The 14,540-nt window shown below is 39.6% G+C and overlaps 2 protein-coding genes across 5 annotated transcripts in view; one reads left to right on the top strand and one right to left on the bottom strand.

Annotated features, from left to right (window-relative positions):
• Positions 1-433, top strand: part of CHGB (chromogranin B) — an 8,381-nt gene extending 7,948 nt beyond the window's left edge. Inside the window, exon 5 of the mRNA XM_057384268.1 lies at positions 36-433. Within this exon, the coding sequence (XP_057240251.1) occupies positions 36-119 (84 nt within the window). The 3' untranslated portion in view covers positions 120-433. The remainder of the gene's footprint in view (positions 1-35) is intronic.
• Positions 434-595: 162 nt separating this feature from the next.
• TRMT6 (tRNA methyltransferase 6 non-catalytic subunit) lies at positions 596-14,504 on the bottom strand. 4 transcript variants are annotated; one of them, XM_057384279.1, is made up of 11 exons: positions 14,385-14,504; positions 12,593-12,720; positions 12,070-12,179; positions 9,805-9,896; positions 9,633-9,716; positions 8,338-8,462; positions 6,808-7,172; positions 6,492-6,577; positions 3,220-3,322; positions 3,029-3,115; positions 596-2,247 (listed from the first exon to the last, which is right to left on the bottom strand). In XM_057384279.1, the coding sequence occupies exons 1-11, from the start codon at positions 14,477-14,479 to the stop codon at positions 2,074-2,076; spliced, it is 1,449 nt and encodes a 482-aa protein (XP_057240262.1). In that variant the 5' UTR covers positions 14,480-14,504; the 3' UTR covers positions 596-2,073. The 4 variants fall into 4 exon arrangements, with proteins under 4 accessions (XP_057240262.1, XP_057240263.1, XP_057240264.1 ...); XM_057384280.1 differs by lacking the exons at positions 9,805-9,896; positions 12,070-12,179; positions 12,593-12,720; XM_057384281.1 differs by lacking the exons at positions 9,805-9,896; positions 12,070-12,179; positions 14,385-14,504 and having other exon boundaries at positions 12,593-12,658.
• Between the last annotated feature and the right edge of the window lie 36 nt (positions 14,505-14,540).

The following is a 14,540-nucleotide window of genomic DNA, read 5'->3' as shown; positions in this document are numbered from 1 at the left end:
GTTAATGATGTGTAAAACACTCTCTSTTTTCACAGGAAAAGCAGCTGGAAAACTTGGCCACTATGGATCTGGAGCTGCAGAACATAGCAGAGAAGATTAACAGCCTCAGGAGAGGCTGAAGGTGTCCTCGCAAACCTGTGCTTTGTGGTAAATTCACTGCCACTGGATTGCTGTTTGCCCTAAACCCAGGAAATTCTATTCACTGTCCACTCTCGTGTAGTGATTTACACAGCTGAAAGTGTCTTTCATTTGCTGTTACGCTCCTGAGACCTGAATGGCATGAATTTTAGTAACATAACCTTTCATGTGGGCAGGTATTTTTAATATGCTTTTGGAGACAATTGTGTTAGTGTTCTTCAGGAATATATTTGTCTGAGTTTGCAATAATAAAAACCATTGATCTTGGACCAAATCTTCTCCTTGTTTGTGTGACTGATGGGATTGTCTCAGAGGGAGCTGAGTCAGATTGTGCACCAAGTATTGATGCTTCACCAGTATCTTTTCAAAGTGACAAGGAGCCCACCTGTGCATTTTGTTTGCCAGTTTGCATGAGAGGGAAGAAGGRATTTGAAATCTCAATAATGATTTGTTTCTTTATTGTTTTTCTCTGCACTTTACAAGGATTATGGCACATTTGAAAACTGGGATTCAGTGACTATGTCAATGTCAATGGTGGTGAAATGCAGCCAGTTTGGCTTTGATCCRAATTAACTCATCGGGTGTTCCAACACTGTTTATTTCTCAAACTSATCTATTAAGCAAATCTGCTTTTTCCATGTTACTGTTTTTATGGTCACAGTATCTTGGATAAGCAGCCATCTGGAATGCAGAGATGGTGGAATCCTCTCCATTTACTGGAGAAGTAGGAGAAGAAAAGAGAGAAGATAAACTTCCCACACAAGCAGAAAAACAACACTGGGAAGTTTACAAAAAGCAGAGGTYGATAAAACCTGAAGCTGTAGTGTAGCTGCTCTCCTACCTGCTTTTTACACAAAATACAACCCATTTTGAGCTAATGATGCCCTGAAAAAGCATTACTTGATCAAAATACTGACCTTTACAGCTTTATCAAATCTGATTGCTTGGCCCCAAAGCTCCAGAGTCTGCCTAGKCAGTCCTGACACCAATGAGGGAGTTCTCAATGTAGCCAAGCCCTGCTGGCCCTATGAGCTGCCACTGGGGGGAAACCAACAGAGTATTGTCCTCTTAAAGCCTTTCCAAAAAGAGGGAAAACTAAGAGAAAGAAGATGAATCTCATTAGGGAAAACACCCTGTAGTTTAATTGAAATGGCAAATGCAGTTAAAAAAATTAATAAAAAAAGCCAGACATCTGAAAGATCCAACAGTAGAATAAATATATGTACACATACAGCAGTTTTCAAAATAGGAATATCTTAAAAACATACAGCAACTCTTAGGAAAATGACAGACAATACTAATAGAGACATTCTGTTTAAATATTCAATATTTTAATTTAAGAACATGCACTTGCTCTTCTCTATTATTTCAGGAAAATAATTGACTCATGCTGTAAGCATGGGGTCATGTCTARTACTAGTTTTCTCTTTTTATTATTCCTTTGGAAAAAAAGAAGTGTATGATTTGTGCTATTCATTGTATTTCTTTAAACTACTGAATGCAGCTGAATTCTGTGTCCCAAGTGGGAGCAGATCACCACATGGAATTCTTGGGAGAATTCTCTGAAGCCTTTCTGGAAGTATGGAAAGCAAATTTGGATGCGTTGATTCTGACTCGACCTTTTAAAAAACTACATCATATTCAGATTTGGCAACAAACAAACAGAATGCCTCCACTGAGGCGTCATCTTCTCTCCTTTTTGAAGTTCCTATGAGTTCATTGGGATGTTTGCTCCCAAGGGTTTTCCTTCCCCTCCAGATGATGTGAACTGGATACAGGACAAGGAAGCAGGACAATGCACCCTCCCCTGCAGTTCTGCTGCTTTTTCTGACAGATGCACAACAGGCACAGCCCTGTGCTGTCAACAGCACTCAAAAGAACTTGTTATTTCACTAAGACTCCTGAGATCTAAACCACAAATCAATTCTTCAAATGTTAACAAGGAAGGTCTTGAAGTTTGCATCTTTTAGATGATGGCTCCTCCATCTTCRGTGCTTCTGAATTACTGCAATCAGGTTTGCCCTTATCCAAGAYGACAGTGATGCCAGACAAGAGGTACCCTCCACCTCCACTCATGGTCAGCTTTGGATGGCTTCGATCGGGTAAAACCTTCCAAACAAACAAACAATAGCAATAAACCAYACCCCACAACCAGCACCTGTAAAAATCCMCTCTCTGTGTGCACATCATTGTGTMATTTCAGCTTACRGGGTWGGATGTAAATTTTTTTCCCAGTTGCAACAACAAACAGCCATTTGGGAAATGCATTTATCTTTAAAGGATCTGCAGATCAGAATCCAGTTAGAGAAATCCATACTAACACAGGCTGCTGCCTCATGGCAKTGCCAGCAGAATTACAAAGCCAAGGTTTGAGACACATGCAAGTGCCATTATGTGCTCAGAAGTGAGGCACTCTGCAGGAAAGCACAGCTGCTCCACAGACCAGCCTGCAGTAATTCTGTGCTTTCCCGTTCTGTCCCTGTCACCTTTCTGCAGCCACCCTCAGGGTCAGACACAGCACTGAGCCCCCCTTTCAGCCACATTCCACTTTCCTTTCAGCTGTGCTTCCTCCTTGCCCTGASTGGCACTGCAGGGCTCAGAGGTTTCACTGCAGGGCTGTTCTCACTGCAGATGGACACAGGGAGCCTTGCCAGGCCCACCTCATGTGGACATCTGGGAATTACAAACCCGGTCCCTTTGCTACAAATATTTCAGCAAATGTTCAATGAAACGCTTTGTAAGAAAGTATAAAGYCTTTCCAGAACACCCCCTGGTCCTGGGCAGAACAAATGCCTGATACATTGTGTCATCAGCCCAAATCTCCCCCTATTTTCAGGAAATGTTTTGCTCCCCAATATTCTCATGGTTTTGGCATCACTGCCATCCTTACCTGGTAGTTCCTTAGCCAGGTTTCAGACAGCTTCAGGTTAATGACTCCACCTCTTTCTCTCAGTTTGGTGTAACATTCTAACAATGGCTTTAAAAAAWCCAAAGAGGAGGTTACACAGAATAGCATCAAACTGTAACATCTTAGCATAAATAGMATTGAACTRTAACAGCTGAAGTAACATCTTGATTTACCTCTTTATACTGGCAGTAGACAACAAAAGGTCTTGAAGGAGCAACAAATTCCAATAAAGAAAGTAACAAGGGTGTGGGATGAAACTTGCTGGCTACAATCAAGCTGCAAAAGAAGTTTCAGCACATTAGTTGTTTGCTTCTCAAACCTCATCAAGTGACATTTCCTCCCACTTAGCACAGCAATCAATTACAGCTTAAAAGTGTTTCCTCAGCATGTTTTCATTGCTCTGACAACTCCCCAAATATAAAAACAGATCATGACTTCCTATTGGCATAATTAAGAGGCTGAAGCACTTGTTCCCCAAAGGGCAGAATATTGAATGCACTGCAGGAGCACTCACTTCAGCTGTCTTGGGCTCTGCAATAATTCTTACAACCTAAAAAAAATGAAGGCTGCTTGATCTGCCCAAGACCATTTTCCAAACAAAATTTAAATTTTGTGACTGCCAAATGTTGCTTAGACTGTAACCTCAGTCATTACTCTTTTGAGTAGTCTTTATTAAATAGTTCTATATAAAAGGAATATTTAAAGAGAGAACTAACCCTTAATAGGCACGAGTAAAAAGCTTTCAAAAAGAAATTATGTCCTTGATAATTTAAAGGCTTCATATTTTATTCTCCATCCTCATTTTAACATCATAGGATAACTTGGATCTACAGATGGTTGAGATTCTCCACAGCTGCCTCCACTTTTAATCCAARAAAATCACTGCAGAACTAGATGGCAAGGAATGGTTGATAATTAGTCAATTAGTTAATAAGTGGTGCTTGTGCAGAAAGAAAGGCCTAATTACATTCCCTCTCCAGTGTAGAGACTACCTGAGATACCCCATCAATTAACATTTGTTTTCCAAGGGAATGTGCAGCACTGGAGCACAGTTGAAGTCACCTGATGAAAGGGCAGTAAAAACTGATGTTCAATTTTCTAAATACAASAGAGATAAAGAGGTGAGATATTTCCTTTGCATTGTTCCCACTTCAGTTGTTTGCCAGCCATGGCCTTGCAGACCTTTTACTTCAAATGGAAACCTCTAAAGAATTGTGCTCCATCATGAACCAAGCAGGCCATAAAGGAAAGGCTTGGAATGCTGCACTGGCACTGCCAGGGGCTCTGCCAGACAGCAGGAAAGGAGTGAGGGATGAGAGACTGGGAAAATCAAATGCTGCTCTTTCATATGGCAGCACAGATTGCTGCCAGCAGGGAGCCTGGCCAGGCACAAAATAAATGCAGTGGGTGATGAGGGAGCAGGAAGAGGCAGAGGAAGGGCAGAGGGAGGGAGGTGTCTCATTCTGAACACATRGAGTGTCTATAAACCAATTTCTGTTTTCATAGTGTCAGAAAATTGTCACTCTAAAGTCTTCTTTAAAAGAATACCAAATACCCAGTGARTAYCTTCCTTTTTCCCCCTCAGTGGCCTAACACCAGACCTCAACTCTCATTAAAGGAATTGAACAAACAGGTCCAGTATAAACAGTGTTTTACCACACAATAGCATAGAAGACTGAAATTTTACTGAAATGGTATCTTCTACATTCAGTAATAAATACAGTTAAATTCAGGACCTCAAAAATTCATTCTCCTAAAGTTGGTATCCACCTTCACCYAATGAACAGCTTTTTTTTATTCTGCCAGTAAGCCCCAGTCTTTCTCCCCACCTCCAATGTTAACCAGCTTTTTCCCTATCATTTCCCTTCTTCTCTCCTGCAAAATCAAACCAAACCCTTACTTCCCCTGCCTGCTTCTACTCAGGTACAGAGTCATTAATTTGCAGCACTTCTTTATTCCATGCCAAGGTTTTTATGTTATCCTGTGGTTCTTGGTCTCAAGGAGCAGTGGCTATTAAAAGCAGATGATTGAAGAAAGGGGATCATGGCTCAGCCATTTGGGACAGTGCTCTCAGGCACCATMAATTCTCTTTACCCCCATCATGATGAAGCCTTCCTGAAGCAAGGAATCGGTCAACCCTTCAGGAATGTCATTTGTTACAGCTCTCATGCATTACAAAGGACAACAGGAGGATAAAAGTGATTGAAAACAAATAAACAAGAGACAAATAACAAATAGGCCTCCTTGAACTCAACCAATGAACGTATTATTTTACACAAAAGGAAATACCAAGTGAAGTCAGATATTAATTTTGCCTTTGCCAGACCATGCACAGACATTAATTACAATGATGGGTGCAGGAGACAGCAGTGAAACCAACACTGCCACCCTTCAGCAAGCACAATGGTCACATCCACAGGCACTGCCAGACAGATGTGCAGTTTTTACAAAGCTCCTTTGAAMATTTCACTGCTTCAGAGAACACAGAATGACCTGCTTATGTATATTTATAAACTCTATCACTTATTAAGCTACATGAGGTATATGAATGAGCATGAATTAAAACATTTCCTAGTAAAAAACACAAAAATTATATATGTGCATTTAAAAACAACCAGCAAATGGGCAGTAAAACGTATCCAACAAAACAGCTTTATTCCCAGTGAACTCTTTGGAGGAAAAAAAATTACTATGAATGTTATTAAATTAAGTAAACTAAAATTACTTTGTTAACTTGAATCGCTTCAGCAYTTGCTAAGAACACAGTGAAAAAGTCACAACCACCAAATGCTCTCACATGATTGTGGGGCTGAATTTCTAGGAATGGATTTAATTCATTTGTTTTAAATTTATGATATTCAATCTTTATGCTAAATTGTTCCTCGGGAATAACTGATCCTGGCAAAAGCAGGTAAAATAAAGTTATCTGTTTTTTTTTTCCTGTGCAAGAAAGATGAATTTCTAAAACAATCCAACCAATAAAAAATGCCAGATCAGTTCCACTTTAATAAACCTAAAACCTCAGGTTCTACTTTGCTATTTAGAGTCCTGTGGTTTTCTTGGCAGTCATTTTGTATTAGATTCTACCTGGGATGTGTTTTAATTTGGATTTTATTTTTTTCATTTTTATTTTAATATTTGCTCATCATTAATTGACTTTTAGATCATTTCAAGCCATTTGAAATGAATAAAAGAAAAAATCTAAACCAGGCAAGAACTAACCAAGGCACATTCATTTTTCTTGCTTGTCCTGTACCCTCTGTCATTGGCATTGTTGCTGTTCCTGGTTGCTGTTTCCAGTGAATTGTTCTTATCTCAACCTTTACCTTTTGTGTCTCCAGTTCTCTGCTCCAATCCCATGGCTCCCATRGGCTGGGGTGTTTCAGCTGGAGCTGTAAATTGGGGAATATCACTCCCAAACTATGAGAGCTCTAACCAGACTCACCCATCAGCATTCTTCTCTCTCAACAGAGCAGCAGCTTCTAGCAGCTTTTTTCTTCTCTCCCACTGTTTCATTTGCTTTTCCCGAACCTTTGAACAACAAAACAAACAGCTGGCACTTTAACTGGTAATTACATATTGAATCATTATTGCATGGCCTGAGTTTTCTTTTTTTGAATCTTAATATAAGACAGAAGATAACTCCCAGAGCTCCACTTTAACACCTGAATAAGCTGCATTTCAGCAGGTCTGAGTCAGACAGCAGAATTTTATATACACAGGCATTGTGAAACTTGAACAGCCACAATAAATATACTTACATTTTCTTTACTTTCTTTTTCCTTGTTCTCTTTAAATTCTCCATCTTCAGCATTAATGTCCATTGTGTCTTGCTCTTCTGTTGGATTGATCTCCATAGCTGTTTCAGTAGTAGGTTCCTCCTCTGTTTCCTGTAGGGAAGGCTGTTTCTCCTCAGCCAATCCATTGCTTTCTTCTTCCATCAGTGCATTATCCTCAGAGTCTGCAGGCAGAGTCTCTGTCGTCAATGTCCCAGAGAGGAGACTCTGCACTTTGCTGAGAGGAAATTCATGAAGGTTATCAAAGAAAGCTTTGGGAAATCCAAAACAGCTGGTGGCAGCTCTAACAGGTCCTCCTCCTGGGTACATCTGAATGATGGATCCATAGCCTGTGGGAGGGAAAGAATCAAAACACATTGGAAAGCTGSAATTCTTAAAAGTTTAGAAGTCTTTCTAAAATGCTATATTTAAATTGCCTGTAATTAATCCAGCCATCAAGTTTAACAAACTGTGGAAATGTGTCTCACAGTAGAAAACCTTTACTCAAAGGACAACACTTACTGAAACTCAAAAGGACCAGGTAATTCAGAATATTTGTGTATTAAATATGTATTTAGGATTAGCTCATAACATGTAAGTACTGACAAACTGTTTAAAAAGCTAGTTTAATTAATAATTTAAAGATGAATTTTTTACAGTTTCTGTTACTTATTTATGGAGTTGCTTGGACAAAACCCAAAAATTAATTTAAACTGCCTTGTTAGGCCAAGAATTTCTTCAACATCCAGGCTCCAAAGGCAGAGCAGTGAGATGTTAAACACACTAAAARTAAGTTTTTAATAATTACGCTAAAATTGTACCTTATTTACTTCAAAAAGTAKCCCTATGGCCAAGAGTTGCTGAAACAAAACCAATTTGTAGTAAAATTGYCTATGTGCTTCCCAGACTGTGTGCACATCACATTACACTTCCTACCTTTCTGGAATATAATTGTCACCTTTGTCTGGTATCTTAGAATAATAAAACTGATTAACTGAGTTTGAAAAACAAAACAGGAGTCAAACTTCTCCTAGAATATGCTCAAGAAAATGTCCCATACTTTCAAAATACACATTCAATCTGGTGCAGTGAACAAGAGGAATGGCAACATTTCCAGTGCTGTCTGAATTCCTGTTTTCTGCCATTCACTTTTGTGCAATTCCAGGTGTCTGGGAAGGATCTCCATACAAGGTCCCTAAAGCTTTTTCTGGACTCAATGTCATTATGCTAAGAGAGGAACTAAAATAGATCTACATATAAGGCTTTCAATTTAATAAAAATTAATTATATAAACAATTACAATGAAATTATTTTTTATGGTTTTTCAAGTAATGAAAAAGAAATCCAACTGATGCAAAATGCAACTTTTTCCAATGGAAGAACAGGTCCCACTCTGAATGCTGGAGGTGGTAAAACTAGATTTAAAAAGTCTTATGAAGTCCTGCCTTTYAGCAGTGTCACACAGATGTGGATTAAAGTCTCCCTTGATGTGTGCATGACTAAGGTTTGACTCACCCCCCATTCTCTCCATCACAGCTCCCAGCACCAGGCCCGAGCACGTTTCCATGACAATCATCTTGTTGCCAGCGTGGATGTTTCCCAAAGTCAACATCTGAGCCAARGTGTCGTATCTCAGGTGGCTGGAAGACAAAAGAGGGGTTTAACAAATATTAAAGTTTTCTCAGAGATACTGCCTACTAGCTCAGGAGCATGCCAAAAAAAAAGGTGCATTACAGCAGATTTTCAGGAAGAGCATCAGTGACCTTCACCAGAAGTTTGAACATGAAGAAACTTATAATTAAACATCTGGTAATGAAGAAGAACTGGAGCCAACAAGAAATCAGACAGGAGAAGCAAAAGCAGGATATGCAGTAGGGTGCACATATCAAAGTGGACATCTTGTGCTGTGCCAGTCAGACAAAATATTTTTTGAAACTTGTTTGTTTGATTTTCTCAGACATGTCAGCTTTGTAAAGAACAAATGGTATGAATACATTTCCTGGTCCAAGAATGCATCCCTTGTGATTTTAACCCATATTGCAGCAGCTTGCACCACCTGCAGTCCTGGACCAAAACCCAWGCACTGAAGAGATTCAGTCACAGCTACACAAATTACAACTAATCTTTAATAGTAAAATAAAGCCAACTGACAGAGATGGTGGAAGGGGAAGGAAAAAAGTTTGAAAAGCCTTAAATAATTTGTATTTAAAGATTTTAAATCTTAGCTCCATTATTACTACATTAAAAATCATGTACCAGTCCACCTTTAGGGTCTGAACAATGTATCTCTGAGTTTAGGTGAGTAAAAATCAAACAGGGCCAGATGCCTGTACTCATGGCCCCCTCTGATTCCTAACTCCRAAGTTAACCACAGGTTTTTAAACTCTGGAGACTTCTGATTGAGGATTTTGAATCCCYAACACATTAAAGACAACAATTATTGCTTCTGCTAAGTGACTGGTAATTTTGATTACTGAGCCAGAACACAAAGCAGTTGYGCCACCAGCCAAAGCAGGTGAGAGAGATGCTTGAAAATGCAAAGAAGCTCTGTCTGCACAGGTAATTAGCAAGGTGGTCGTGACAGAGAAATGGTAAAAGCTGGTGCTGCAAAAGAGTTTTCCTGTTTGCTGCAATATTCATTCATCTTCTGTACCATATTATTTTTGATTAACTTGCAATCGTTGTGTTCACAGGAAAGAAAAGAGAAGRAAGGTGAATACCACATACTTTGGTACAGCACAGGTATTTAAAAAGTATTGAAGTATTCTTTCTGTTATAATTTATAAAAATGAAACAAAGTGAAAACTCACTTAATTTTTCCAGGTTCCCTTGCGTAATACATGGTTGAAAGGATGCGAGTGGATGGTTTCACAATTGTAATAACTGCCTCATATCTGTAACAAACACATAGTAAGAGTCTGATTTTAATCTCAACAATTTAGAGAATTACCAAGTACTTTCCACAGTTTAAAATTCACTTACTTTTTYTTCTTCTTCTTTATGTATTTATCTTGAGCAAATTCTGTTTTGTCTCTGAATGTTGTACTGTTCTCTATTAACTGTTGAACTATTTCCTTGGAAGAAACAATTTATTTTTGTTACAGCTAGCATTTATTTCTCATTCATTCCATATACAGTATTTTTTTAAACAAACACTGAAAATATTTTCTTCCAGTAGAGGCATGTATAGCATTAACTTCTCCTGACAACAATGGCAAAGTAAATTTCTGTTAATCAACATGAAAAGTGAGGCACCACACTGACTATGTATGGGAATTTAATAATATAGTTTTACATAACTGTGATAAATGAAAATGCTTATCCTGGAATATTCAGTAATATTTAGTTTAATCCAACTCCCTCATTGGGTCACTTTTGATTTCAGCATCTCTGAGGGTRTCTTTTTCCCCTGTTTCATGCAGTTCCTCTCCTCTGCTCTAGGTAATCACCAGATATCTCCCTCACTCCAGCAATTTTTCAGTCTCACAAAATGTGCTTTACTCCTGTACCAAATCCTTGCACAGTGTCCAACTCCTTAACATTTATTATTTCCTGCAATACTTCTCCTGACTTTTCCTTCTCTAGCTCCCAGGTTTTCCCAGAATTCCAATTTTGGTTTCTTGGTCTCCTTGTTCYAATGTCTTTGCCAATCTATCTCTTTTTCATGTTTTCACATTCCAGCTGGAAGGATCATTAAGACCTCCAACAAAACCAAACCAAACAGAACTTTCCTTGCTCAGGGTTTGTTTCCATGACTGCAACACAAGGACAAATGCTGCTGTTTTGGGTTCTGTGATCCAAGTAGTTTAGCTGCTAAAATTATGGGTTCTATTAAACCTGGTGGGGGAGGAATGACAAAAGGAACGTTTTTAATTTGGACACTGCACCTCCCATTGCACTTTAAAAACCTGCTCAAAAACCAGAGTGATGCAAGTACTCCTCACTCCTATTGCTGCTTTCCAGGCCATTGTTTCTTCCAACACTTAACATGTGTCAGTAGTGAACCAGCATTTCTTTCTTTTTTTTTTGCTTTATTCCTGGAAAAAAATAAATGCAGTGTCTGGGTTGTATCTTGTTTTGTAGGGTTTGTTTTTTTTTTGTTCCAGTAAAATTTACAGTGATGAAGCTGGGAAGAATCCTGCATCACCAAGACATGCCATTCACAAACAGGAATTCAGATTTTAGCAGACATTTATGGAGGAACAAGATCTTTTACTGCTAATGTAAAATGCTAAAATGAATACTCAGGTACAGTTCAGAAACCAGAAGTAATAAAAGCACAGGAAATGCATGGCACAGGCACGTTGAGGACATGGCATAGGCCAGGCTGAGTGATCTTCTGCCATGGATAATGCAAACAGATAAAAACCATCAAAGCTATCAGCCTGATTAGTACATTCATCTCCAAGAGATAACACAACCAGCAGCACAACCATGGAAACAGAAGCACCATTCCAAACACCTTGGACCCAGGAGGGCAAGAGCAGARTAACTGCTCCAAAGAGCAGCACCAAACAGCAAGATGCAAACAGGAGATGAACTTGATGTAAGCATGAGCAATTTCCTGTTTTTGGTTTACTCTTTCTAATAAAGACGAGAGAGAATTTTGCCTGACAGCATCTGCAGAATAGAACTGCTGCAATGCTTCATTGGATTCAAGATGGCTCAAAGATCCCTTACTTTATGACAAGGTGCAGGGTTAAATACCAACCCCTTTTCTAACAGGAACAGAACAGATCTCCTGGGAACACTCTTAACTTTCCAGGTACTGATAAGGCACCAGCATCACCCTSTCAGGCAGGCACTGCCTACAGGCACACTGAGAGTTCATTGGTTACACAGTGTTATTTGGTGAGACTTCATTGTTTGGCCACAATCCTTTCCTACATCTTTGGTAGTTTMATTATTGCACAATTTTAATACATCTGTAATACAGAAGTAGTTATCTTGAACCATATACCTGAGAAAAATTAAATTATGATTATGTGAGCTGTACTTTTTTACGTTATAACTTCTGATGTCATAAATATTAATACTTTACTCTCTACTGACGAAGTTGCCAACCTTACATAAAGTTTTCTCTGAAAACAGCCTTAGCAGTTTTGTAAAACCAAGAAACATGACTGGACCAGAAGAGCAGAGAAAAAGCACTGAAATCTATGCACAGAGAAAAAGAATATCCTCTCTCAGAAACTAAAATATAACCATCAACGTAGCACAGAAATGACACCAAAACCTTATTTTTACCTGTCCTTTAATACCCTTGTCCTTCAAAGCCTTTATGTCATCATGAGTCAGTTTCTGAGACTTCCCATCATCAACTATGTTACGATTATCTGTCCCTGCTTCCTTTGTTTCTAAAGGAAAAGGACACAGATTTGTAAAATCTAGCTCTCAGTAAGTGGGAGAAACACATKATTTTAGTTTCACAGAAGGCAGATTTCTCGTGGTTAAACACACATTTTTCATGGCCTTACGGTGTACAGCCTAAGCAATGAAATATGTGAAGTAATATGTGAAGTAAACCTTAATAATAAATAAAATCACCCAGACTAAGGGTCAAATTTTCTCCCACATKAAAAAGCTAATTTGTTACAGGACTAGTGAAACAACTGATCAAGACAAAACCATGCACTTTTAYGGCAGAAAGAATATAAGTAACATGAAGTTAACGAAATGATTAATAGAAAGCTTTCCCAATTTCTTTGGTACCATCAAAGAAAAAAATTAATTTGAAATAGTTTTTCCAACTGTCAGTCCTCTGAGATACCTGTGGTAGTCTCTTCCAACCCTTGCTTTGGCTGGAGGTTTCCACCACTGGTTACTTCAAATGTAGTTCCATAAATATGTCCGATGGCATTATCCAGGTAGAACCACTGCTTCTCAAAAATTATTTTTCTGAAATAACAGAAAAGGCAATGATACTTAAAGCATTATTTTTACTATATCTGAAAACCACCAGAGTTGAGCTTAAACCATGGCTTTATATATGACATTTTCATCTATATCCTTGAAGAAGAGCAGGACAAGCATAAAGAATGAAATTAACCACAAAGCCCACATTAAACTGAAACTGGTCAGGGAAAGAACAAAGAATTCAAATAGATGATACAGGAAGAAGTTTATTTTCAGTTCAAAATAATTTTCGGATGACAGATAAAACAAGGCTGTGGCACTTGTCAGTATAATTTTTGACAGAAGAAGTCAGAAGTGCATTAAATCTCAGCTGAATCACGCAGAGTAATGCAAAAAGACGAGCATGAACCTGTACTTTGCAGAGCTTCACTGAAATAACATTTGCCAAAAGAYTACGAAGAAAACAGACAGCAGAGTGTGTCTTGTAATCCCAGAAATGTTTGCTTAAAATAAAAAGATTTTACCATCTCTTTCATTTTGCTTGCACTAAGGCAGGTTTGCCCTTTACCTTCCTCACACAAAGCAGGATCCACATACTTTAATTTCCAGGCTGACCAACAAAAGCTGCCTTGCTATGCCTGGAAATACCAATCCTGGCAAATGAAACAGGTCCCAGGATCTATGCCACACTCACATTCGAATCCAAACTTGCCAACACGAGCCCTAATTATGCAAATTATACTCATCACTAATTCTGAAGCACAGCAAAAAGGCTGAGTTCTTTGTTACTTCTTTGTTACTGATTGAAACATGCAGTGTATGCATATATTTTACATGTGGTATTATTTGAATCTGCAMGTATGCTCCAGAATTTCAACAAAATTTTAAATGAAAACTTAAAGAGCAACTTAATGAACAAGATGTTGGCATTGTTCTGCAGGCCAGCAGAGTAATACCTGATTTTGGTGTCAGATTCTACTGGTGAGCATTAAGCCTGTCAATAATCAGCAATCCCAAATCCTGAGGTCTGAACTATACCATTTTTAAACGAGTCGCATTCAAGCATAGTACCTTTAAATCTCCATCCTACTGAATCAGATGTCTGCCCACATTACCCTACTCTGACTTCTACACAATGGTCTACAAAATTCTCTGCTTCAAGGGGACGAGCCCAGGCTGTGCCCAATGATTTTAGCATTTCCTACTGGGCTGCAGGTGCTTTCTTGCTATGCCAGTCGGCCTAGGAGAAAGAAATAGGAAACCTTTCATGACACTCCCTCTGAAGCAGCAATTATCCAGAGCTGAGTGCCAGCATCTTCCTGCAACGCTGAGGGCAATTAACAACACCCATTWGCATTTCACAGAAATCGCGTGCCACAAGGACGAGACGCTTTTCAGCCTCCTCTTCAATCGGCACCAGCTTGACACCGACAGCGCAAAACCATCTTAAGTCTATTTCAAAGTGTTATGAGAAATGTAGCCAGATCTTCCGGGTTGTTTTTGTTTTGTTTTTTTTTGCCATGGGAACCGAGGTAGCATTAAAACCTTCCCCGCCGCCTGGCGCGGAGAGACAGCCCCGGACCGGCACCGGCACCGGGACCCCCTTCCCTCAGGCGGGGCCCGCGACAGCCGCRCCGAAAGTGGCAGGGACGGAAGGCGCAAACCTCGACCGAGACGCCGAGCGGCTCCGGGAGCACGACCCTCACCTGCGGCGCAGCACCGACACGGCTTTGAACACCTCGTCCCGCTTGAGCACGGCGCAGTCTCCCTCACGGATGCGCGCTCCCGGCCCGCTCTCCATGGCCGCCGCCGCCGCTCGCGCCGGGCCCCTGCGCAGGCGCGGAAACCCCGTGGGCGGGGCC

The sequence above is a fragment of the Malurus melanocephalus genome, unplaced genomic scaffold, assembly GCF_030028575.1.
Source record: "Malurus melanocephalus ecotype Western Australia unplaced genomic scaffold, MMel_1.1 scaffold_695, whole genome shotgun sequence".
NCBI classification, from domain to species: Eukaryota; Metazoa; Chordata; class Aves; order Passeriformes; family Maluridae; genus Malurus; species Malurus melanocephalus.
Note: the sequence above shows the minus strand (reverse complement) of the source record. Positions and strands in the feature narration are given on the sequence as shown.